Source organism: Thalassophryne amazonica, unplaced genomic scaffold (assembly GCF_902500255.1).
Source record: "Thalassophryne amazonica unplaced genomic scaffold, fThaAma1.1, whole genome shotgun sequence".
Taxonomy (NCBI): domain Eukaryota; kingdom Metazoa; phylum Chordata; class Actinopteri; order Batrachoidiformes; family Batrachoididae; genus Thalassophryne; species Thalassophryne amazonica.
Window position 1 is genome coordinate 64,246 of NW_022986256.1, and position 15,755 is coordinate 80,000.

Consider the following 15,755-nt stretch of genomic DNA (forward strand, 5'->3'; position numbering starts at 1 on the left):
GCATATAATGATGCTGAAAAAAGGTGAAAAAGTCATCATAGACTACTAGAACAAATTTCTTAACACACTTTCATTGTAAAGATGTGAAATTTCCCCTTTTTTCTGTGATCAAAGGACATAAGTGCCCGTAGTCTAAGAATCACCCTGATGCTATTGAAAATTTAATTAATAAAAAACTCTTCAAAATTTTTCACATTTTTCCAAACTGAGCGCTGAATAGTAGTGACCATCGGGTTCTTGGTCACCTCCCTGACTAAGGTCCTTCTCCCCCGATCACTGTTTAGACGGGCAGCCAGCTCTAGGAAGAGTCCTGGTGGTTCTGAACTTCTTCCATTTACAGATGATGGAGGCCACTGTGCTCATTGGGTCCTTCAAAGCAGCAGAAATATTTATGTCCCCTTCCCCAGATTTGTGCCTTGAGACAATCCTGTCTCAGAGGTCTACAGACAATTCCTTTGACTTCATGCTTGGTTTGTGCTGTCTACTGTGGGACCTTATATGTAGACAGGTGTCTTTCCTAATCATGTGCAATCAACTGAATTTATACTAGGTGGACTCCAGTTAAGCTGTAAAAACATCCCAAGGATGATCAGTGGAAACAGGAGGCACCTGAGCTCAGTGGCAATGGCTCTGAATGCTTATGTATAGGGGACTTTTTATTTCATCCACCAAGGATGTAATAAAATCATTTATTTGTGTTAGCAGTATTACATCAAAACTACTGTACTGATTTTGACAATTTACACCAGACAGATATTAGGCAATGGAAGACTCCATTAAAATTTTGGAGGTGAACCAAATTAAGATTTCACTTTATAGGCTTTGAAGGATTACATCAAAAACAAAAATAAATAAAAAATTTCAGATTCTCACCAGATAGATATTAGGCCGTGAAAGAGACACTGAATTCTGGAGGTGAACCAGACTCTGGCTCGGGAATTCACTTTATATAGGTTTTGAAGAATTATGTCAAAATCCTGATCAGTAGGACCATTCTTGATCAGTATACAATTACATTGCGTTGTGGAATTTGAATCCATGTAAAGTCTGGGTCACCATAGGAATCATATTTTAAGTCGTCCTCAACCCTTGGCAGATGTCAGAAACCACTGATTGTGCTTTTTTTTTTTCAAACAATTTTGCAAAAATCTCAAAAAATTTTCACTTTCCTTATGGGGTATTGTGTGTAGATTATGGTGGGAAAAAAAATATTTCATCCATTTTGGATTAAGGTTGTTTAAAAAAAGTGTATAAAGTGGACCAAGTGCAGCGCTGTGAGTACTTTTTCCAAATGCGCAGTGAGTTTATAAAATAAATGAATGCGTGCTGATGCTGCAGGTTAAGGTAACTGCATTGTCACAAGCTGCCAGCACTCATCTGTACTCAGTATTAAACTGACCATGTACCAACTACAAGAAACACACAGCAAAAAGTACGTTGTGAACGACTTTATTAGATTTTTCTCCAAACAAGATGTGCTAAGTCGATGGCACGCAGGTCCATTCACAAGCGCTACAAACTCATCCAATGGTGTAATTCAACCTGATCTACACTCCATGAAGATTAAAGAGACAAAATAATGCCTGAACTGCAAAACAAGATCGCAATCAGTGCACAGAACGTAACCAACATGGCAACCTTCCCCACTTTCAACTTTCCACACAGGTGTCTGCAGTAAATGTGCTGTATGTCCCCCACCCCCCACCTAAATTTAAGTCACTCAACCAGTGATGTTTAAGGGAACAATTATTCAGACACCAGTGGTGGGCACAGTTCTGATAATCCGCTAACTATCTAAGCTAATGTTTTCATTATTGGATTAGCTTTTCAGGTAACTGAAAACCATCAGCAGACCACTTAGCTTCCAATGAATTTAGCTCCAATAATTTTTAGTCTGCCAACATATTTTTGCAGGCATAATGAATAAACCTTAACAGCTAAAAACATTTGTGAATTCTGAAACCAAAGATTTTAGTACCTATCCGAAAATGTTTTGTAGTAGACGGACAGCTCTATCCTAGATTTCAAGAGAGGAAAAAAAGATCATTTCTCTTTATATACACCATACTGACTTGCTGGCATATCAACCAAGTCATCTGCATACAGTTAACAGGGTTCCGTGCATGCAGCCTCTTAACATGATGAAAAGCATAAAAATGTACATTTTGGTATAATGTTCATTTACAATTGTCGTCCTGTGAATTCTCTGTGCTGTAAACCACAAACAATAACCTCTATAAACCCAGAAAATATATTCACAAGTTTTAGGCACAATATATGAGTTTAATGCTGTTGTCCGTGTGGAGCAGCCTGATCAGAGCACCCCAATGCATTTCTCCTGCTGTGAAACTTTACCCATAATGTACTACAGCACGTGTCCAAAATGCTAAAACCTTCAAAATTAGTGCATTACTTTAAAACATACATGATATTTCCACTTTATAAAACGCCAGATGTCGTTAATTTAAATAACTTGTCCAGAATTAGTCTAGTTAAAATTTTAACCATAAGTTAAAACTGTATGCCTGTAGATGACTTGGGTGATATGTCGGCATGTCAGTATAGTGTAACGAGAAATTGTCTTTATTCTCTTTCCTATTCGGTCACCAGGTGTCTTTTGTTGAGAGAAGCCTGATCTGACACAGAAGCACTGGGCTGTTGTGTCAGTAGCTGCTAGTGTCCTCAAATCAATACTGAAACTTATCGGTTTAGCTTTTATCTGTAACTTCTGCTAAATTTTTTTTTTTTTTTTAGGGGTTTATCAGTTTAGCTTTATAAAAGATAACTTTTTGGTTAGCTGTGCCCACCACTAATCAGACATTTAAAGAGCTCCAATTCATCCATAAAACTCATTAGAACCAGTCTGACCGACCTAACATTTCCTTCTAAAGACAATTTAATAAAACGTGTCAAATTCAGGATCTTTTTGAACCCTTACATTTCAAACCTTCCAGAGTCCTGACAACAATCTTCAAAACTGCAGCATGTATGATGTGAATTATTAAAGCAGTGCTAAAGTTACTGAACACTAACTGAAAGCACAGAAAATCTGAAAATTTCAAACAGCAGCACTGTCATTTAACTTGCGTATCAAAGTGGAGGTAAGTTCTACACAGACCGGAGAGCTGCATGCACACTGAAAGGATTCCAACTACTTTGCTGCACAGTAAGAATAAAGGGCATGGGTTTGTGACTAGGCCGTCTCCTCTTCAGCCTCCTCCTCAAACTCGCCGTCCTCCTCAGCAGTAGCTTCTTGGTACTGTTGGTACTCCGACACCAGGTCATTCATGTTACTCTCAGCCTCGGTGAACTCCATCTCGTCCATACCCTCCCCCGTGTACCTGAAACGCACCAGATTAAATTTTACTTTAAATCACCACCAACAGCTGGCAGGGAACTTGCTCATTCCTCAAATGTAGCTTTTGAAACAGGCTAGCCAAGTAGAAGCGCTGAACTGTTTGTAGACAATTTTTAAGTACACACAAATTTTAATTAAAATTATTCCCTGTAAGTGTCACCATGTATACTGGTATTACAGTTTTCACAAAAGGACAAAACCTAGCAGTTACATTCTATCACTCAGTGGAAACGTTGTCATTTCATGATAATGTCAACATTCTGAAAATATCACTTAATTTTGCACAAATCTGCGACGGACAACCAGATAATGACCCTCACCAGATTTAAGGCTGCCTCACTAAACCGGTCAGGAGCAGGTATAATAACGACACTTATTGATGCACTGACAGTTTCAACTCACCAGTGGAGGAAGGCCTTACGACGAAACATGGCGGTGAACTGTTCAGAGATGCGCTTGAACAGCTCCTGGATGGCTGTGCTGTTGCCAATGAAGGTGGCGGCCATCTTGAGGCCACGGGGAGGGATGTCGCAGACAGCCGTCTTGACGTTGTTGGGGATCCACTCCACGAAGTAGCTACTGTTCTTGTTCTGCACATTCAACATTTGCTCATCCACCTCCTTCATGGACATTCGGCCTCGGAATATGGCGGCGACTGTAAGGTAGCGGCCGTGGCGGGGGTCACACGCTGCCATCATGTTCTTGGCGTCAAACATCTGTTGCGTGAGTTCAGGAACTGTCAATGCCCTGTGTTATAAAAAGACATTTCAATGGCCTGTTAAACTGAACAGGATCAATTATGGGCCAAATAAACAAAGGTCAGGTGTCGCGCCTCCTAACCTGTACTGCTGGCTGCCGCGGCTGGTCAGTGGGGCGAAGCCGGGCATGAAGAAGTGCAGCCGGGGGAAGGGCACCATGTTAACAGCCAGCTTTCTCAAGTCAGCATTGAGCTGGCCAGGGAAACGCAAGCAGGTGGTCACCCCGCTCATGGTAGCTGAGACCAAGTGGTTCAGATCGCCGTAGGTGGGTGTGGTAAGCTTCAGGGTGCGGAAACAGATGTCATACAAGGCCTCATTGTCAATGCAGTAAGTCTCATCTGTGTTCTCAACCAGCTGGTGGACAGAAAGGGTGGCATTGTACGGCTCCACTACGGTGTCGGACACCTGCAGAAATGCAGTGAGGGGAAAGGGGACACGACCAGTAAGAGTAAGCTATTCTCCAGCAGCACGAGGAAGTGAAAGAATAAAGCTGATTGAGAGACGACTGTGCTCCACAGAAAATTAAATGTGTATACAAAATCATTACACTATGTAGACTTTCACTTCATACAGAACTGAAGACATCAGGCATCCTAGAATCTCCACGTTTTTCACTATTTGTTATATTACACAAATGTAATAAAAGTAATTTCTGTAATACTGTACATTTCTTAAGACTATGTCTATAATGTACAAAACAAATGTCACTAACTCCTGACAGGAGGAATAAAACACTAGTTATCCTCAGATTCTAAACTTGCAACACTTTGGCAGACAGGGTGTACCTTGGGTGACGGCACCACACTGAAAGTGTTCATAATGCGGTCTGGATACTCCTCTCGGATTTTGCTGATGAGCAGGGTGCCCATGCCAGACCCGGTGCCTCCTCCCAGGGAGTGGGTGAGCTGGAAGCCCTGGAGGCAGTCACAGCTCTCTGCTTCCTTCCTGACCACGTCAAGGACAGAGTCCACCAGCTCAGCTCCTTCAGTGTAGTGACCTTTAGCCCAGTTATTACCAGCTCCACTCTGGCCTGTTTGACACACACACACACAAAAAAAAAAACTCTAGAAGCTCTGAAACGCAATCTGAGACTATTCTAGACAAGTTGCAGTGAGTACAGCATCCATTTTGGTGAGAAAAAACTAACACACAAAAAAAGAAAAACACCCAACTTTCCTAATTCAAAATCACTCTAGTAGTATGCTGCCTTACTACAACCCCTGGCATTAATTATGGAATCACCGGCCTTGGAGGATGTTCATTCAGTTGTTTAATTTTGTAGAAAAAAAAAAGCAGATCACAGACATGACAAAACTAAAGTCATTTCAAATGGCAACTTTCTGGCTTTAAGACATCAGGAAAAAAAATTGTGGCAGTCAGTAACAGTTACTTTTTTAGAGCAGGGGGGGTGGGGGGGAAGGAATATGGACTTACTCAATTCTGAGGAATAAATTATGGAATCACCCTGTACATTTTCATCCCCAAAACTAACACCTGCATCAAATCAGATCTGCTCGTTGCTCGTTAGTCTGCATCTAAAAATGAGTGATCACACCTTGGAGAGCTGTTGCACCAAGTAGACTGACATGAATCATGGCTCCAACACGAGAGATGTCAATTGAAACAAAGGAGAGGATTATTAAACTCTTAAAAGAGGGTAAATCATCACGCAATGTTGCAAAAGATGTTGGTTGTTCACAGTCAGCTGTGTCTAAACTCTGGACCAAATACAAACAACATGGGAAGGCTGTTAAAGGCAAACATACTGGTAGACCAAGGAAGACAAAGCGTCAAGACAGAAAACTTAAAGCAATGTGTCTCAAAAATCGAAAATGCACAACAAATGAGGAACGAACGGAAGGAAACTGGAGTCAACGTCTGACCGAACAGTAAGAAACTGCCTAAAGGAAATGGGATTTACATACAGAAAAGCTAAACGAAAGCCATCAATACCTGAACAGAAAAAAAAAACAAGGTTACAATGGGCTAAGGAAAAGCAATCGTGGACTGTGGATGACTGGATGAAAGTCATTCAGTGATGAATCTCGAATCTGTATTGGGCAAGGTGATGATGCTGGAACTTTTGTTTGGTGCCGTTCTAATGAGATTTATAAGGATGACTGCCTGAAGAGAACATGTAAATTTCCACAGTCATTGATGATATGTGGCTGCATGTCAGGTAAAGGCACTGGAGAGATGGCTGTCATTACATCATCAATAAATGCACAAGTTTATGTTGATATTTTGGACACGTTTCTTATCCTATCAATTGAAAGGATGTTTGGGGATGATGAAATCATTTTTCAAGATAATGCATCTTGCCATAGAGCAAAAACTATGAAAACATTCCTTGCAAAAAGACACATAGGGTCAATGTCATGGCCTGCAAATAGTCCGGATCTTACTCCAATTGAAAATCTTTGGTGGAAGTTGAAGAAAATGGTCCATGACAAGGCTCCAACCTGCAAAGCTGATCTGGCAACAGCAATCAGAGAAAGTTGGAGCCAGATTGATGAAGAGTAGTGTTTGTCACTCATTAAGTTCATGCCTCAGAGACTGCAAGCTGTTATAAAAGCCAGAGGTGGTGCAACAAAATACTAGATGTGTTGGAGCGTTCTTTTGTTTTTCATGATTCCATAATTTTTTCCTCAGAATTGAGTGATTCCATATTTTTTTCCCCTCTGCTTGGTCTAAAAAAGTAACTGTTACTGACCGAACAATTTTTTTTTTTCCTAATTTCTTAGTGTTTCTTAAAGCCAGAAAGTTGCCATTTGAAATGACTTTAGTTTTGTGTCATGTCTGTGATCTGCTTTTTTCCTACAAATTTAAACTGAATGAACATCCTCCGAGGCCGGTGATTCCATAATTATTGCCAGGGGTTGTAGGATGCAACCGTTTTCTAGCTTGGCAAATAGTTCTAGAGGAAATGACCGAAGAAATGAACAAATTAAAAATATGGTTTGACCTAAACAAATTGTCATTAAACTTAAACAAAACTGTTATTTTGGAACTGCGGAATGAATGAGGAAGTGCAAATACAGATAGATGGGCTGTACTGAAAGGGTTAATGAAAATAAATTCATGGGGGGTAAAAATAGATGAGAAAATCAGTTGGAAACCACGCATATCAAGAAGCATTTCAGTGTTAAAAAACCTAAAACATGTTCTGGATCACAAATCACTCTGCATTTATTTCCTGTGGTATGTTCAAAATAAACCTTCAAATAAATAGTTCAACAGTAAACAACCAGGAGTCACCAGGTAAGTTTGAGACTGAGGTTCACTGTGAAACTACAATATATAAATAAAAATAAAATATTACAATTTGTAATGTAATTATATTGTATGGCCTTGCCTTACAATATAAAGCGCCTTGGGGCAACTGTTTGTTGTGATTTGGCGCTATATAAAAAAAATTGATTGATTGATTGATAATGCATTTGACTCTTACATCAACAAACACCGAGTCATTAATTATTATACTGAACACAAAGGTAACAGACCATAAAAGGTCAGTTTAACACAAAAAGGTAAGTACTACTCACAGACATATGCTCTTTAGGGTTTAGCAGGGGAGAAAAAAAAAAAGAAAATGGAGAATGCAAAATAAAACAAGATGCCTGATGGAAAAGCGTAAATCTGCCAATCTGGACATTTTTCATCCCTGACTGCAGCATATTTCCAGTGGCATTGAAGTAAAGTAGGTCTCTTCGGTTTCTCCCTTATCTTCACTCAGCACAAGTTTTAAGCTGAATGCCGTTCCTGACAACTCTGTATTACATGGAGAAATGGGCAGGGGTGTGGTTTGAACTGGGAACCTTCCACAATGAAACCAAGTGCACTAACCACTCCGCCACCACCCCTGCTTCCTGAACAAAGATGAGTGGTACTAGAAGTAGAATGCTAAAACAGAAGCATAGCCCTACCAAGGACTCAAATGTCTGTTTATTTTCTCTGACAGATACTTTCTTACTCATTTAGTAACATAACAATCGTGATGTAATGTCATATGGGAAGTTTCTATAGCCTCAGAAAATGCTAAAATATATAATGCACCCCCATAATGAGTACAGATTTCTCATTGCGGGACTATGGAAATCAGCTCACATTTTAACCTATTTGCCACCTTTAAAAAGTGCTCATTCTGGACTTGGAAAAACAACTGATCACTGCAGGTTAAAGTGTAGGTTTCTGTGTGAAAAATCTCACCAAAGACAAAGTTGTCTGGTCTAAAGATCTGGCCAAACGGACCAGATCTTACAGAATCCATTGTCCCTGGCTCCAAGTCCACCAACACCGCACGCGGCACATACTTTCCACCTGGTTAAAATAAATAAATAAATAAAAAATTACACATCTATAGTAGAATTGTGCAGGTCCTGAGTAGATCTGTGCCTACAGAATCTTTTCAATCTCATTATTTTGTAGTTGTGAAGAAAATTACAAGTCACCATGAAATCACAACTTCACAGAGGAAAAAGATAACATTCTCGATGAGGGAAGACCATCACATAAAATTTATGAATGACTAAATGAACAATATGGATTAATTTGTGAACAAACGTTTGTCTGTCCACACACTTCAAATGGATCAAGAGAACCTGCAGCCTCAGAAACTGAGAATAAACTGAGCCAGTGTTCTGTCAAAATGTGCGAGCTTGTCGAATTGTGCGTCTCGTTGCATAAATTGAGTTCCGCATCCCGACAATATTGTGCTGTAAATACAGCATGCACATGCAAATTTTTAACTTTTTAAAATCGAAAGACACTTACTGCTGTTGTATTTTCATGTAAAGACAAAACTTATTTGCGTTTCCTTCCAGAGGGGAGCTCCACTCCAGAAATGAATGTTCTGTCGAGTTGAGCTTCCCATCAATATTGTGCTGTAAATACAGCGTGCACATGCAAATCCTAACTTTTTAAAATTTAAAAGACACTTATTGCTGTTGTCGTTTCATTCCTCAGTTGCTCGGTCGGGGAGCTCAACGCGTAAAGAGAGGCACGTCAACCCAACGGGGAGGTGTGAAAGTCTGGGTAGAGAGAACTGCGTGTGCGTGTACAGTTGCTTGGAAGGATGGCCTCAACAGCAATGACATCTTGTCAGGACACTGGAGCACCACCTTCCAGCATGGCCATAGTCCAAACTTTGATTTCAGATTCTTAAATATGAATATTTTGTTGTTCTGGGCATCACTGATCTCTTATCTTATGGACCAAACAAGTTACCAGTTAAAATAAGTTACTCAGTAATCCCAAATAACTGTTGACAGTGACTTCCATTGTGGCATGACACCTGATGTGGTAGACAAAACAAGATGTTGCATTGTTTTCAATGAGGGGACAACTTCTAACCCCCACATCACTCTCCCTTCCCCTAACCCCATGTCACACCACCTCCCACACTTTAATATTGACAATTTAATTAATTTTCCCCCAAACTAATTCATCAATTTAAACGCTTCCATTATTCATTTATTTACCCATTCATTGATTTCTTCACCCATGAGTAAAAGCCATGTCTGCACTATAAAATTAAGCCACACTCAAATAACAGGTCACAAGTGTGCAGCTGGCTGAGGAGTGCAGGTCACAACAGAAACCACTTTCTATGCATATTTTCAAATAAACTTGGACATTTGATCATTCTTACATACATCTTTGCTGTGTTCTTCAAATATTAATTTCTAATAATGGTAAATTTGGTCCACCATTCACTCTTGCAGCACATACTTCTAAAGTGAAAAATTTTAACCAGTTTTGCAGTCTGCCACAATTAAACAAAATGCTTTATCTTGAAAAATATGTTAAGACAATGACAGTTCAAGTATTATGTGCATGTACACATGATTTTATAGCAAATAATTTAGGTGCAACATCACAAAAACATTGAGTTTAAGCAACTGTTTCAATGTACCAAGCAAAACACTGGGACTCCCTTGCACCTTTCAGTTAAGGAAATTATTGTACGGTTCCTTTGCAGAAAAGGACAGCAACTGACATAAAATTTGGTGAACTGCTGACTTCATTTTTTTTCCCTACACCAACACATGAATGCAGCATTAACAAGACACAACAAAAGTAAAAAATAGAACCAAAACCAGTAGTAAATAAGACCAGTGGTGTAGATGCTGCGAGTCAATCTTATAATTTAATGGAAAAGGCATGCGTTTGTTTGATTTTGTCACGGAAACGAAGCGGCCTTAATCTGTGGAAGGACGGAAGGACCGACCGAGAGCTTTCCAAGGCTCTACGACCCCTACTGGACAGCTACAGTACAGCACTTTGGCGTGGCGCCTTTAGCTAACGGGGCTAGTTCGATTAACCTGACGCCTCGTTGTAATAAACGTTGATGCGATCCAGCTGCAGGTCACTGTCCCCGTGGTATGTTCCTGTCGGGTCGATGCCATGCTCGTCACTGATCACCTCCCAAAACTAAAAGGAAACGAAAGCAGATTAATAACGACAGTCGTGCTATAAAAAAAAGCGGCCAGTAGCTTGTCGACAAATAAGCTAAAGCTAGTTGACCGCCAAAACCAAAGTCATCGTTTCATCGACGCATTACCCTTTAATCAGCCTTACCTTTGCCCCAATTTGATTCCCACACTGGCCCGCCTGCAAATGAACGATTTCCCTCATTTTAGACGACGAGCAAAAGTTTCTTAATGCGACTGAAGCTAACTAAGTTCCGACGTCGTTCACAGCCTCGAGCAAATGGAAACGAGGCAAGGCCCCGTTTCATTTTATGGAGACACGTTCAGCGACGTTATTGGTTCAGCTAAATGTCACTCTAAGTAACTAGTCACTTGATTGGTCTAACAAAAAAGTAGCTCCTGTTTTAATCGGGCATCCGATCGGGCTCCGTTGCCATGGCCGTTGTCGCTACCGATTTATTTGTAGTTGCCGTGGTCACACGAAGGAAAACACGTTTTGTTCGTGTAGCTGAGTTCAGATTTATCAATAAATAAAGCCGTCCACAATTCGTTTATAAGGGAATTATGGCAAATTCGCCCCTCACTCCCTGCCTTACTGAATTTCCAAACAAAACAATGAGAAAATTTCCATCTAACAATTAAATAAACTGCACAGGGGTTACAAAGTAAATATCTAATGTTCCCTAGAAACCCTAAAATCCACAGAAATACATTTAAAAAATTGAAATGGTGTATCCAGCATTTTAGAATTTTAATTGGTAACTGCATATTCTGTGGAAAGTGAAAGTCGACAAATTTCTGCACACTTATTTGTTTCAGTGTATGCATGTACGTCATGGCAGTCAGTGGTGACGAAGACTCTCTTGATAGATTTCTGGACGGGATGGTGGAATTCTACATCCAGGGTCCATCGACATCAATCTGTGTCTGGGTTTGTTTAACGTGGGAATGTCGCTGCATTAAAAGATCCTTAGCGTGGTCCAATGGCTGGGAAATCCAATCTGAGGATTGGTGCAGCCTTCATCCACCTTCACAGCCACTGGGTTACAAGCCATCATCTACTCTACCTGATCCATCTTTGAGGACTTTTTGTTTCACCATTGTCCCATTAGCTGTCTCATGTTCAAGGTTCCTGTTGGGCCTTCAAAGTGGCCTCGGGGCACACAAGGTCCCCACTCCAACAAGCAATCCCCTACCTGATCCGTTACCCGAGTATCACCACACAGACAAGTGGTTGGATTTTGATACCTGTATCTATAGGGATACTTCTTGTTTACAAACACTGATGTCGCACCCAAGCATGCGCATTGACACGATTGGCAAGAACGCGTGTAAATAGATACCAGGAAAGAGAGAAAACATAGCATCTTCAAATTCAGGAAGCAATTCAGCAGTGGCCACGTTAAAGTCCTGTGGTACCATCCTGTTGGAGACAATGGCCCGTTGTTTCCTGAAGGAGAAAGTTCTTCCTTCACAGAGGATAAATGGCCAACCACATGATCCTTGGGTCTGCTGACGCAAATGTGATGCTTGTGTTTATTCTGCTCACTGTCTGTTAAGTACGTGCCATTTACTTTTAACCAGTTGGAATATCTCATATCTGAAAGCCACATTAAACTTGAGTGAAAATATTTTGAATGTTACCAAACCACTTGACAGTAACTTACTCACAACCACAAGTGGTCAGAAGCTAACTGAAGAATTAGTAAATTATTATTATGTTGTTGTTATTATTATGATGCTTATCACGCTTTTTACGCTTTTTACTCTTTTAATTCATTTTATTAGTAATTGGAGCGTGCCGCGGCCTCAACTTTACCTAAATTCTGGGTCTTTTAGTGAAGTTTAGGGCTAGTGGCCGGCGATCACCTTAGTATTTCTCTGTTTTTCTTGTTGTTTAATGCTGACAAATTATACTGTATTTCTTGTCTTTCTGATGCCTGATTCTGTTTTTTCTCTGTTTAAGGTGCAGCTCCAACCAGAGATGGGAGTTGTGTTCGTGTTGGTGATCCTCCTGTCCTGTGCGCCAATTGCATTTCTTGTATATTCGTCTGTGAATTGTTCTGTGAATTGTTCTGTAATATATATTTTGTATCATGGCCCAAGCAGAGGGTCACCTCTTTGAGTCTGGTCTGCTTGAGGTTTCTTCCTCAGAGGGAGTTTTTCCTTACCACTGTTGCTCTGGGGGTTGGTAAGGTTAGACCTTACCTGTGTGAAGCGCTTTGAGGCAACTGTGTTGTGATTTGGTGCTATATAAATGAAAATAAGTTGAAGTTGAAGTTGAATTATGAGAAATGGGGAATTGATCAGTATAAGGATTCTGAATAGAGGGTAATGCAAAGGACAGCAACATAAATTTGCAATAGAAGTTGACAAAACTGAGGAAGCTTTGTATGTCCTTGCGACTGCTGGGAAGCGCTATGTACTTATGGAAACAAAGGTCTTGGTGGCCGCGAATGTTATCTGATGTCACAGAGTATGTCAATGCTTGTTCTGTCTGTGCTATGCACAAGTCATCCACACGCCGACCTGCGGGCGCCCTCCAATGGCAACTATGTGATTATGACTGTGGTTGATAGGCTGTCAAAAATGGTTAATTTTGTGCCTCTGTCCAAGCTTCCCTCTGCTAGAGAAACAGCTGAAGCTTTCTTAACACATGTATTCAAATTACATGGTTTACCTCAGGGCGTTGTCTCTGATCAGGGTCCACAGTTTATTTCGCAGTTCTGGAGGGAATTCTGCCGTCTTCTCTGGGTCACATCCAGCCTTATGTCAGGTCATCACCACCAAGCTAATGGACAGTCTGAACTCCTTTATGAGGAATTAGAAAAGGGACTCCAGATCCTTGCCTCCCAGTATCCTTCCGCGTGGTCCTCCCAGCTTCTGTGGATAGAACTAGCCCACAGCAGCCTACCCACATCTGCCTCTGGTCTTTCCCCATTTCATGTCGTGTTTGGTCATGAACCTTCTTATACATACTCATACATACTAACCTTAACCCTAACCCTAACCCCCTAACCCTAACCTTAACCCTAACCCTTCCACAGAAATTGGCTCCCAGTTTTGTTGGCCCATTCCCTGTATCCAAAGTCATTAATCCTGTCTCTGTTCATCTTCATCTCCCAAGATCCATGAAAGTACCTCCTACATTCCATCTACTTTGTGGATGATGCTGTCATGATGCTGTCATGTCATGATGATGCTGTGATTTATGGAATCAACAGATACTCTGATTACAGCACTGGAGAAGCTGAGTAAGGAATCAAGAGTGTCTGGGTTTGATATTATCCTGGATCAGGACTAAGATTCGAGATTTTAACAACTTCCTGGACTAGGCCATCAGAAGTGTATCTGTATGCATCTGTATGAAAGAGTTCAACTTGTATTCACTTGTCTCGGCAGTGACATACATGTCTCTGGGTCCTCGGCCTTTGAGATCAACAGATGCTGGGGAAGAGCTTTTGGAGTCATGAGGTCACTGGACAGATGTGTTTGGCGTTGCTAATACCTTTGCAGGTGAACGAAAGTCCATGTCTTTAGGGTCCTGGTGCTGTCTGTCTTGCTGTGCGGTTGTGAGACTTGGAAGCTAACTGATGTCCTAAGATGACGACTGGATGTCTTTGGTATACTTGGTGTCTTCGGAGGATCCTTGGGTACAGCTGGAATGACTTTGTATCAGGCAGTTACTAAGAGAGACTGAGATGAGGAGTAGTAACGCTTGCATTGTGAGGGAGTGTCGGCTCTGACATTTTGGTCATGTGGCCTGGTCTCTGTGCATAATCCAGCACACAGGTGCCTGAGTGAAGACCCTAGTGACTGGGGATGGACTGGTTTTCTGTTTGGTTGCTTGCCATCCAGGGCGTGAGGTAGTTCCATGGTGTCATGAATGTGGCAAACTGCAGCACTAGCGCATGCTCCCAGACTTGACTTGACTTCCCCATGGTCTGTTTGAGGTTTTCTAACAAAATATTTCTTTATTTCATGTTTTCAGTTGTATTTATTTCTGCTCAAATATTATTGCTTGTAGTTATATTCACGAGTTTTATTCTCATTTCTATTCAAGCACCATAAGAAAAATTTGGACTCTTTGTAAACAAAAGGAGTATTTTTAAATATTTTAAATATTTCATAATTTAAAAAAAAAAATCTTTATAATAATAAAAAGTCCAAACAACTAATTTTATATACTTATATACTTCAGTCAGGTTTTAGAATTCATCATAGTACAGAAACAGCATTAGTGAAGGTTACAAATGATCTTCTTATGGCCTCGGACAGTGGACTCATCTCTGTGCTTGTTCTGTTAGACCTCAGTGCTGCTTTTGATACTGTTGACCATAAAATTTTATTACAGAGATTAGAGCATGCCATAGGTATTAAAGGCACTTCGCTGCGGTGGTTTGAATCATATTTATCTAATAGATTACAATTTGTTCATGTAACTGGGGAATCTTCTTCACGGACTAAGGTTAATTATGGAGTTCCACAAGGTTCTGTGCTAGGACCAATTTTATTCACTTTATACATGCTTCCCTTAGGCAGTATTATTAGAAAGCAATGCTTAAATTTTCATTGTTACGCAGATGATACCCAGCTTTATCTATCCATGAAGCCAGAGGACACACACCAATTAGTTAAACTGCAGGATTGTCTTACAGACATAAAGACATGGATGACCTCTAATTTCCTGCTTTTCAATTCAGATAAAACTGAAGTTATTGTATTTGGCCCCACAAATCTTAGAAACATGGTGTCTAACCAGATCCTTACTCTGGATGGCATTACCCTGACCTCTAGTAATACTGTGAGAAATCCTGGAGTCATTTTTGATCAGGATATGTCCTTCAATGCGCATATTAAACAAATATGTAGGACTGCTTTTTTGCATTTACGCAATATCTCTAAAATCAGAAAGGTCTTTTCTCAGAGTGATGCTGAAAAGCTAATTCATGCATTTATTTCCTCTAGGCTGGACTATTGTAATTCATTATTATCAGGTTGTCCTAAAAGTTCCCTGAAAAGCCTTCAGTTAATTCAAAATGCTGCAGCTAGAGTACTGACAGGGACTAGAAGGAGAGAGTATATCTCACCCATATTGGCCTCTCTTCATTGGCTTCCTGTTAATTCCAGAATAGAATTTAAAATTCTTCTTCTTACTTATAAGGTTTTGAATAATCAGGTCCCATCTTATCTTAGGGACCTCATAGT

The 15,755-nt window shown here is 40.5% G+C and overlaps 1 protein-coding gene and 1 long non-coding RNA gene across 2 annotated transcripts; one reads left to right on the top strand and one right to left on the bottom strand.

The window, feature by feature from the left end:
- Positions 1-1,439: 1,439 nt before the first annotated feature.
- LOC117505848 lies at positions 1,440-3,333 on the top strand. Its single transcript, XR_004559286.1, has 2 exons — positions 1,440-1,763; positions 2,818-3,333. It is a non-coding gene; the product is annotated as an uncharacterized LOC117505848 (long non-coding RNA).
- On the bottom strand, positions 2,694-10,856 carry LOC117505845 (tubulin beta-4B chain). The gene is made up of 7 exons (XM_034165375.1): positions 10,696-10,856; positions 10,440-10,548; positions 8,326-8,436; positions 4,902-5,146; positions 4,199-4,521; positions 3,761-4,105; positions 2,694-3,341 (listed from the first exon to the last, which is right to left on the bottom strand). The coding sequence occupies exons 1-7, from the start codon at positions 10,750-10,752 to the stop codon at positions 3,194-3,196; spliced, it is 1,338 nt and encodes a 445-aa protein (XP_034021266.1). The 5' UTR covers positions 10,753-10,856; the 3' UTR covers positions 2,694-3,193.
- Between the last annotated feature and the right edge of the window lie 4,899 nt (positions 10,857-15,755).